The 11,235-nt window shown below is 43.1% G+C and overlaps 1 protein-coding gene across 1 annotated transcript in view; it reads left to right on the top strand.

Moving 5' to 3' along the window:
* LOC137040110 (uncharacterized) overlaps positions 1-11,235 on the top strand; it is a 61,522-nt gene that overhangs the window by 35,171 nt on the left and 15,116 nt on the right. The window contains exons 4-6 of the mRNA XM_067415521.1: positions 299-322; positions 2,998-3,021; positions 11,142-11,195. Of these exons, the coding sequence (XP_067271622.1) occupies positions 299-322; positions 2,998-3,021; positions 11,142-11,195 (102 nt within the window). The remainder of the gene's footprint in view (positions 1-298; positions 323-2,997; positions 3,022-11,141; positions 11,196-11,235) is intronic.

The following is an 11,235-nucleotide window of genomic DNA, read 5'->3' as shown; positions in this document are numbered from 1 at the left end:
TGACACAATAGTTGATTAAAACCATTTTTGCATGTTTTATAGTTCACAAATCACAACACATGGTTGATTATTAAGAATAATATTTTTATCGTTACAGCAAAGAGGAAGATTTTCAGCAAATAACCATTTAAACTGCGCGTAAACCATTCAAACTGCGCGTAAAGCTTTCAAATGAGTTCAAAAATTGTGATGAAGAAAAAAAACATGAAAAATCATATGGTATCTTCTTGATCCTGCAGTGTTACTGACATCTGCTCATTATCTCTTCTTTCTCTGTTTCTATGTGCTGACTGACAAGATGTTGAAAAGCAAGTACAAATGGGTAAGTTTTAAAGCTGATACAGCGAGAAAAACAAGATTATCGTCGGACAGTAGAGTTCTAATGTAGTTTTCATATTTAATATTTCTGCTTTTTTACCACCTTCTGTTTGTGATTCATTTAGAGCACTAGTTAATGAAGTGATTGTGATTGTCCAGTATTGAGCTGTATGACATTAATATACTAATGCATGTATTCCTGCTGTGGCTGTTTAACATGTGCTGTCTGACGTGTGTTTGTGTCACTGTGTGTCGCTTCATTCAGCTTATGCTTTCAGACTTTTACACAGAAACTCTGGAGATGACGCTGCACTTGTGTTTTTTAATCATTTGATGCTGCTTCTGTTTAATACTAAGTAAGTAAATCTATCATTATATCAGGGACCTCATTTATAAAACATTCCATAGATTTCTTCCTAAAAGTGTACGTACGCACGCACAAAAGCTAGATTTGCATTTATAAAACCATGTGTATGCCAGAACCTGCACATAAATCCTTTTATAAATCACAGCCAGTAGAAGATGGCTGATGTAGATGAAGATATATGGGTGTATGTATGTATAAATACAAATGTGTACATGAGTATGTATATGTGTTGATGTATATATGTGTATGAGTGGGAGTAGGCATATGCATGTTATTTAAGGAAAAATAATAATTAAAGGGGTAGGAGTATATAAGTTTTACTTCATCCTACTCCTTTTTCGTTCATGGGATAGAATTAATAAAAAAAAATTTTGTCTTTCACCTTTATTTGTTTCTTTTGATAATGTCTGAACATTGTTGTATTTTTATTTCTCTCATGTTCGAAAATAAACAAATAAAAAAAAATAAAAAATAAAATAAAAAAAAGATTGTGCATGCGTGCTTCTCCTCCCTGAAATCACCATATATGGAGCTTACAACTTACTATGCATCATCCACACAGGGCCGTACCCAGGATTTTCTAAATACCGAGGTTCAAATATGAATTTTAAAGGGTTTGAGAATTTTTTTTTACCTCCTTTACATATGCATTTTAAGACATAAGAAAATCAAAGAATCAGCTAACTGTAGCTTTAAAACCATGTCAGTGTGTAGTATAAATTATTTTAAGAAGACAACAGATTTTTATAAATAAGAATCTGGTTAAATGTTGCAAAAGAAATTAGACTCCAAATTAGAAAATCAGAAAATCAGTTTTGTTGTTAAATTGAGCCAAAGACGAGATATGTGTGACTCCGTCTTTGAAAACCTAGCTAAAGTAAATTTTTGTGATTTACATTATGTAAAGAACATTATTTAAACATATAACTTTGATATATATTAAATGTTGAATGAGTAAGCTCATGTCAAAGATAGAAATCAATGTGAAAATATAACCAATGAGTGAAATCAAAATGTGATGCTCCTAATCTCAATATTAGATTATGAGACTTTATCCTGGATTTCACAGACAAGAATCACATTATGTGTAGCAATTAGGAATATTTTGTCAGCTAATGCTTTTTCTATTCTGAGTGGGCTACCTGCTCTTTCTGTCTCGTCGCCATCATCTTCTCTCTTTCTTTTTTCCCCAGTCTCCTTCTCTTGCCCTGTATATCTTTTCTCTTTTCAAAACTGAGCTTTGTTTGAAGCAATCTTTTCATTTTCGTCTGTATCGGTAAAAACAAAGTTGTAAATGTAAGTTTACTGAAGGCCTCCAAGAAAACCAGGTAAAGAAAACGTTATTAGTTTGCATCCCTGATTATTAAGCGGTGTTGTGATGTCAAACATCAGTCGTTGTTCGAAGCGCCGGTTGGTGGTTGTGGCATTTGTCCCGCCTCTCCTCCACTGTGATTGGACATTGATGTTCACCCAAAGTTGAACTGTGGACGCTCAATGCGTAAAAATGGACAAAACCTGCCAGCTGTTGGCGCTATTGAAAAGTGCGGCGCATCCATTGGAAACAATTGAAAACATACGCCGGGCGAGGCGAGAACACCTGTTTGTACACGCCGCCTTAATAGGCTATTATTTTGCAACTTCTATTATGTAGACCTCGGAGAATTACCGAGGTCCGGACCTCGGGGACCTCAATGGTGGGTACGGCCCTGCATCCACATGACACCAGGTTTAAAGGAACACTTCACTGTTTTTTTCATATTAAACTATGTTATTCTCTTAACTAAGACGAGTTGATACATACCTCTCTTGTCTCAGTGCGTGCACTTAATCGTTCTGACGTGCGATGACATTCTGATAGCATTTAGCTTAGCCCACTAAGCCCAGTTCATTCATTAGGTACCAAACAGAGATCAAGTTAGAAGCCACCAAACACCTCCACGTTTCCCCTATTTAAATACAGTTACACGAATAGTTGAACGACCAAGTATGGTGACACAAAATAAGACGTGCCGCTTTTCTAAGCGGGTTAAAAAGGAGAACTATATAATGTATGGCGGAATAGCACTTCTGAGAGTACTTCGGCTCGGCGCAGTAAAAAGTCACGGCTGAAAAATCCTCCCTCACATCTCCCCCTCCCTCTCTCTCGCAAATAAACATTTGAATTGCACATACTAAAGCCTTTAAATGATTTCAAAAATGGTGATGATGAAGAAATAACGTGAAAAATCATATGGTATCTTCTCGATTCTGCAGTGTTACTGACATCTGCTCATTATCTCTTCTTTCTCTGTTTCTATGTGCTGACTGACAAGACGTTGAACAGGAAGTTCAAACGGGTAAGTTTTAAAGCTGATACAGTGAGAAAAACAAGATCATCGTCTGACAGTAGAGTTCTAATGTAGTTTTCATATTTAATGCTTCTGTTTTTTTACCACCTTCTGTTTGTGATTCATTTAGAGCACTAATTAATGAAGTGATTGTGATTGTCCAGTATTGAGCTGTATGACATTAATATACTAATGCATGTATTTCTGCTGTGGCTGTTTAACATGTGCTGACTGAAGCGTGTTTGTGTCACTGTGTGTCGCTTCATTCAGCTTATGCTTTCAGACTAGTGATGTCAGGTTCGCAAACGAATCCTTCTTTTGGACCGGTTCTTTTTAGTGAACCGGTCGAACCAGTTCACCAAATCAGACTGAATCGTTCTAAATGGTTTGCGTCTCAAATCAGCGCTGTTCCCACAAGTAACTCACTTTCAGTGACTGTCCCTCCAACTAGAAATAAACTAATATCTTGAATTATATGTTGTAACTCCAACCGTTCGCTGAACTGACACATGTTTTGCTGAGAGAACTGATTAGAACGAGCAGCTGATACTGAGTATGCGTGTTATTTGTTCAGAGAAATGAAATGAAGGTTTATTGTATAAAATGACTCGCGTTTAATACATGGATTGTAAAATGGTCAAACTAAACATTTATTTGTTGTATCAATACTGCAGAACAGCTTATTTAATTTCTACTAGGGCTGTGTTTTGCCAAGAATCTGGCGATACAATACGTATTATGATACATGGGTTACGATACAATATATTGTGATATTGTAAGATAATTTTATAATTTTTTAGAAAGATTAATTTAAAAGAATAAAGAACACAACCATATGCATAAAACATGACAAGTAACGTCTCGTTTACATATGTAACCCTCGTTCCCTGAGGAGGGAACGGAGACGTAACGTCAGTTACTGACGAATGGGGGTTTCACTTAGAAGCCTATAATCTTTGAGATCTAGAAAACGAAAACATGCGACATTTGCATGCGTAACTCTGCCTACCCTCGTGGGTATATAAGGAAGTAGCTGGCATGATCGCATTATGTTTACCTGCTGAGGAGCCAAGGCTGAACTCTCGGCCGTTCCAGCGGTACAGCGAATTTGGGACGTTACATCTCCATTATCTCCTTAGGGAAGGAGGGTTACAGACGTAACAGAGACGTTCCCTTTCGTTCAGTCACTCTGAGTAACGTCAGTGACTGACGAATGGGGGTCCCAATTTAATCACGCCACTCACCTGTCTTCCAGTGCCCTGTTTAAGCGTGAGTGCCCTTGTCGTAAGACTAGTACGGACGAAAGACTCCCACTTATCACAGGAATACCAAGGTACACTGGGAAGCATATTCCAGGTGGAGATATGCGCCGAGATGCCTACCCATACGGAGGACTTGAAATACACATATGACCCGCCAAGGACTGCATATGGAAGATCACTGGAGTACCAGTCGAAGGTGGATTTTTAACCCCAGGGGACAGCAAGCTTGCCAAGGGAAACACCTGTTCAAGGAGGCTTACAGTGGAAATACACATGTGGGGGTCGCGCGGAGGGGGAACCATGCACATGGAGGCACCTGGCCGGACACGATGTCTGGGCTAGATAAGGCAGACTTACTGGCGTCAGCGTCTGGAGGAGCTCAGGACTTCCGAGAAGCTCACCTGAGGAGAATATCGCACGTATCCAGTCCGTGGAGTGGAATGGTGAGCAGGCGAATACACCTGAGCCTAGCCCATTACCGGCCACTTGTAGAGGCAAGCGAAAATGCCTGCAGGTCCCCTACCCTCTTGATGGAGGCCCATGCGGTCAGGAGCACTGTCTTTATAGACAAAACTTAACATTTACTGATCGCATAGGCTCAAAGGGAGCCCTGTGCAGAGCATCTAAAACTACTGAGAGGTCCCAAGAGGGCACGAGGGGAGTGCGAGGAGGATGTAGTCTCTTTGCTCCCCTCAGGAACCTGATGAGGGCGGCGATAGCGGCCACATAAACCTTGAGGGTGGAAGGAGACAGCATTCGATCCAACCCTTCTTGGACGAACGATAGCACAGACCTGATCGGCATTTCCAATGGTCTTCTTGGCGAGAAGAACATCAGGTGACGAAGAGGTTCCGCTTCAACGCATAGGCGTGTTTCGTAGACTCTGCCCTTGCGGAAGTGATGGTAGCCACCACCAGAGGTGGTAGGGTATTAAAAACTTGCTGCGTCCCATCCAGGAGCCACACGTGGAGGTTCCAAAGATCGGGATGTGGGTGCCAGAGGGTGCCTTTCTCTGAGAGAGGAGGTCCTGTCTCAGAGGAATTGGCCAAGGAGGGGCTGTCACAAGGATTAGGAGTTCTGAGAACGAGGTCCGGCCACGCCAGTACGGGGCGACCAAAATGACTGTGAGTGACGAAATGAGTCGTGAGAGGCAAACAGATCTACCTGTGCTTCCCCGAACTGATGCCAAATCAGCTGGACCATCTGGGGATGGAGTCTCCATTCCCCAGGGAGTGGCTGAAGCCACGAGAGCTCATCGTCTATAGGGTTCAGGATCCCTGGGAATTGGACAGCACGAAGGGACCTCAGATTCTTCTGACTCCATAAAACGAGATGGCGGGCGAATTGGGACATGTGGCAGGAGCGTAGACCACCCTGGTGGTTGATGTATACTATAACGGCCGTGTTGTCAGACCTGACTAGTACATCTACAGGGTGAGTGTCTGCAGGCCCAAGTCACTGGGACCCGGCGCATGCCAGACTGCCATGCCCATCTCGGGACTCGATCGCGAAGCCAGTGCTGAAGCGGTCTCATATTAAGCAATCTGAGCCGCGTCACCGCGGCTGCAGATGCCATATCCCCCAGGAGCCTCTGAAATAGTTTCAGCTGAATCGCATTCTTGCTCTCGATCCGACGGAAGCTAGTCAGAAGTGACTGCACACGTTTGCCGGTCAGCAGCGCGCACATGCCGACTGAGTCGATCTCCATACCGAGAAAAGAGATCCTCTTCACGGGGCAGAGTTTGCTCTTCTCCCAGTTGATCTGAAGGCCCAGACGAGCTAAGTGGTGGAGAACCAGATCTCTGTGTTTGCACACCTGCTCTTGAGAGTGGCCCAATATGAGCCAGTTGTCGAGATAGTTCAAGATGCGAGCCATTACAGCCTGAGGGGCGCAATGGATGCTTCAACAATCTTTGTAAAGACGTGAGGGGACAGAGCTAGCCCGAATGGGAGAACCGCGTACTGATATGCCCGTCCTTCTAACGCAAACCGTAGGAACAGTCTGTGTTGCAGAAGAATGGAGACATGAAAGTAGGCGTCCTTTAGGTCGATCGCTGCAAACCAATCGGCTGGATGAACTCATTCACAAGGCGTTTCGCTGTTAACATCCTGAACAGAAGCCTGAGAAGGGATCGGTTCAGGACGCGGTTCTCCGCATGCATGACATGGGCATTAGGCCCCACCATGGTGAAGCGGACTCCCCGGAAGTGGGGAGGAGCCTGCACAAACTGAATGGCGTAGTCGAGCCTGATAGTCCTCGCGACCCAGCGGGAGAGTCCCGGAAGCTGTAGCCAGGCTCCCAAGAACTGCAACAACGGGGTCATTCAGAGCACAGACGTACCCTTGGTGGGGCAGCAAGGCAGCGTTACTGGCCCGGACATGGGAGGTGTAGTGTCCCGGAATGGGGGCACGGTTAACAGCTGCGCCCTGACAGAGGAGACAAGTGAAGGACGCATGCTCCCCAGGGGTCTGCTCTGACAGGGGGCTGGCGACAGAGAGGGACGAGAGTGGAGTGGCCCGAGGGTGGCACACACTGCCGTCACCATTCTCTGGGTGCTCAGGGATGGATTTGTCAGTTCTTTCTTTAACCTCATTAGGGTGCTGCTGACCCGTGGGCCAGCAGCTGAACAAAAGATTTTCCTCTGGCCCTCCACCGGGGAGGGAGCAGTCTTGCTACCGTCTTCCTAAAATAACTGCCCATGGTTGAGCCATAGATGTCTCTCCTGGAAAACAGCAGTGGACATCACCTGGCCCAGGGAGTGTGCGGAACGCCGCAGCTAATCTCTGAGCCCTGGGTCAGCTCCACCCTTACTCATGTCTCACAGCAACTTGGCCTGGTAGGCCTGGAGTGTTGCCATGGCCAAGCCAAAGCATTCTGCGGGCATAACTGCATCGCGACAGAGAGCTTGACTGGGGGTATCCCAGTGTACTTTGGGCCCTGGCCCTACGAGTGCGAATAATACAGAGGAGGTCGCCGAACGGTCATTGGAAGACAACGGGGCATTCCAGGTACGCGCAACCTCCTGGAAGAAAGGAATTGGGGGCGTGGCAGGACAGGTGTCCTTATGCGGCGCCCCCAATAACCAATTGTCCAGCCGCAAGCGCTCAGGTCGGGGCGGAGGGTTCCACTTCAACCCAAGCGCAGCAGCTGCCCGAGCAAGCATGGCTGTTAGCTCTGGGTCCGACTCGGGCAATGCTGGCACACCCGAGGGCGGCAACACAGCAGAGTCATCATCCTCAGAGGACTCTAGCCCACCATGAGATGCGGTGGTCGACATCTCGTCGTCCTCTGGAGCGCTGAATGAAGCTTGCAGAGCAGCCTGAAGTCGAAGGCTCGATTATACCACTCGCAGGTACCGGTGCGCCAGTGGCATGAGCGTCGGAGCTTTGTTCCACACCTGGCCACCAGCCAAAGTGCATGGAGTTCATTGAGTCTCAACCGCAGCATGGAAATGGCCATGTTCCCACAGTGGGAACATGACTCATCCACAAATGCTGCCTGAGCGTGCTGAAAGCCCAAACACGTCAGGCAGTGATTGTGCTCATCAGAAGGCAGCAGAGATCGACCACAACCAGAAGCACAGGGGCGACCTGAACGGACGTGCCACGTGCCACGTGTGAGCTCTTTTGTAAGAGGATAACCTCGCAGTCAATGCTGAAAAGCACAGGGACCACACACCAACTGGACACCAGATCGTAGATCAGCAGGCAGGAAGTATGCGATCGTTGGAACGCGCCGTCGACCATGCTCCAAATCTCGCATGCTCATGGCATTGGCACTGCCATTGGGCGTTTCCTAGATCTCGAAGATGATAGGCTTCTAAGCGAAACCCCCATTCGTGACTTTGCTCAGAGTGACTGAACGAAAGGAAACTGTTTTATTTAATTAATACAGTATTAATTTTTATCACTATAATCACTATTTTGTGCAATAGTAAAGTGACTACACAAAGAATCCTTTGTGTACATATTTTAAAGGTTCACATTATAGTAGTTTTTCATTTCTAAGCTATTTAGCAACAGAAAGTGCATAGTCCATTCCATGACTGAATGACTGTTTGTTTTATATTTAATACTGTAAAGTTGTTTTCTTTAACACAGTCTATTGTATAAAATGTCATTTCAAGTAGGCTAGTAGGCTCAACTGCAGAGCTGGTGCATCCATATCCACATCACTATGATCAGATGCTTTTGTTCTGCTGCCATCGCTGTCAGTTTTGGTGTGTGTTTATTTTGTTACTGAGAGGAAAATGTGCTATATTATATCGAAGTGCTTCTCAGCAGTGCGGATGAGGTTGGGTTGTTAAGCGAGCTCTCAGATTCAATGTTTCCCGAGTAGGCTACTGGATTTTATCTTGGCATAATTTGCAAACAAACTGACTTGTCAATTTCCTTAGTGGCTTCTTTGTAGCTGAAGCCAAAATGAGTCCACACTTAAGCTCTGTAAACCGCGGGAAAGGGGAAATTCTATTGTCTTGTGAGGTTTGCTAATGCTAATGCACACACATTCACCTTGCGCTTCTCCGGCTCCGCGTCATTTACGTTCTGAGACAACACTGCCACAGAGCGGTTGGGTTTTATACAGTCTGTGGTTTAATTCGAACACAAAGCCACGAATCTTGGATGTAAATAAATAAATATATAAATATCGATACAGGGTTTTTGAGAATCGATACAGTATTGCCAAACATAATATCGCGATACTCACGTGTATAGATATTTTCTTCGGTTCTCGAGTCAGGAACGGGTTGCTGCGGTTCTCGGATCACCTGTACAGAATTGAGAACCGTTTCTTTCAGACATGTTCGGTTCTGAGAACCGATGAGCTGAGAGCATGCATGATAGCGTTGTCTTGAACTGAACTGTTTCTCTCAGACAGCTGATGCTGTGCTGATAATATGAGCATGGATGAACCTAGGAGTAGTGTATATTTATGTTATGTCAATGTAAGGTTATTGAAAGGAAGTGTATGTAAGATTGTGGCCAAAACTGGTACTGCAATCACTTTCAAATGACTGTAGAGCAGTGTATCCCCTCTCCCCCTCCCCCCTGACTCGAGGTTGCTAGATAGGCTGCAGTATCCAGCAGGAACGTTTGAAGATCTGCAGTTGTGGTAACTAGAGCAGAGCTGGCAACCCAGATGCCGAAACACTACTGACTTTGTGATTGGTCGATAGGTGGAGGGTGGAGCTTCAGGCCAAAACACAACATATCATCCTCAGTTGAGGGCTGCAACAACTTTTAAATGACAATATCCTGGCCGGACTACTGTTGTCAGTGATATAAGTCTTTGAAATTAACATGATTTCTTAATGTCTAGTGACATATCGGCCATTTTATGATTAATTGAAATAGATTTCTTACATACAGTTCCTTTAATCTGTATAAAACATCAGTGTTTCCACGACAGTGGCTGTATTGAGTGCTTTTGTCTGGAAGGATATCGCGGACAATTTTCAAAAGGAAATACTAAATATATTTGCAATTGTGTTTTCAATTTGTGGGCCCATAAAATATGATATAATCCAAACGCAGTTACAGGTCGCGCATTTCCGTTTGCATTTTCATATACGCGAACGCGCAAGGACTGCTATATTTCAAATGAAAAAGCAAAGTCTGTTTGCAATTGCATTTATAATGTCTTCCAAGTTATGACCCTGCCAATTTGGACTAGTAATAGAAAATCACCTATTTGCTATTTCATTTCCTCCGTGTCCTGCCACAACCTGCACAAAATTCAAATGGAATAGAAATCCCCTTTGCGTTTGTATTTCTGATGTCTAACACACTCATCTGTCAATCAGGCTTGAGGGCGGGGTTTATTGATGTAGTCTGAACTGATTGATATAGGCAACCCTTGTGCGTTTGCATAAACGAAAATGCAAACAGAAATGCGCTATTTGCAATTGTGTTTGTATTGTCACATTTTATGCATCCACTAATTGAAAACGCAATTGCAAATACAATTTGCAATTCCTTTTGAAAAAAGTCTGCGATATCCTTCCATACTTTTGCAAAACATAAGTGTAAAAACATATCCAATATGATGACAATAATTAATATACTAAGTTATGATTACAAATACTTTATATGAATGTGTTTGAATGTATTTTCATTCACCGGGATGATCAAAATGGCGTCATTACTTGAGGATGTAAAAGAACCGATGATCCGTTTTTTAACCGGTTCATTGAAACGAACTGTCCAAAAGAACCCGTTTGGAACCAGAACTTCCCATCACTATTTCAGACTTTAACACAGAAACTCTTAAGATGGCGCTGCACTTGTTTTTTATACTTTGATGCTGCTTCTGTTTAATAAGTGAGTTGATCAATCACATAATATCTGTTCATTTGTATTAGTTATTCATGTTTAAAGATGCAGCAAGCAATTTCTGATTTTTTTTTTTTAATCCACAGCCAAAGAATAAATTTTGTGAATATTTTCTAGGTGTGTGTGTGTGTGCTGAAAATAAATTATGTTTGCATGAATAAGAAGAAAGAAAACAACAACAAAGAGGACCGGCTGTTATTTTTTCTATGGAAAACCTTAGGAAAGATTTTGTCACACAAGTTTGGAATGACATGAGGGCAAGTAAATGGTAACAGAATTCACATTTTTAGGTTAATTAAATTAACGTTTTGATAAAATTAAGGAATATTAACAGTATGGTGCAAATATCCTTAAATACTACTAATATTAGCTTAATGTATACATGAACATTTAACAAGAGTAATTAATTCACATTAATAATTAAAGCTCATGTTAACAACCCGCTGATATTTTGATATTTAGAGCACATTAAAAAAAAATCACACATTATCTTCATCTACAAACTCAATTAAAACCTAATTTCTCTGATTCTAGTTGTTGATGAGACAGATGAAGACTCTGAAGATTTTTCTGAAGAAAGTATAACGTGTAAGTATATTAATTCGTGGAGCAAGAGTTTGACTAACTA

The sequence above is a fragment of the Pseudorasbora parva genome, chromosome 14, assembly GCF_024679245.1.
Source record: "Pseudorasbora parva isolate DD20220531a chromosome 14, ASM2467924v1, whole genome shotgun sequence".
Lineage (NCBI taxonomy): Eukaryota > Metazoa > Chordata > Actinopteri > Cypriniformes > Gobionidae > Pseudorasbora > Pseudorasbora parva.
Note: the sequence above shows the minus strand (reverse complement) of the source record. Positions and strands in the feature narration are given on the sequence as shown.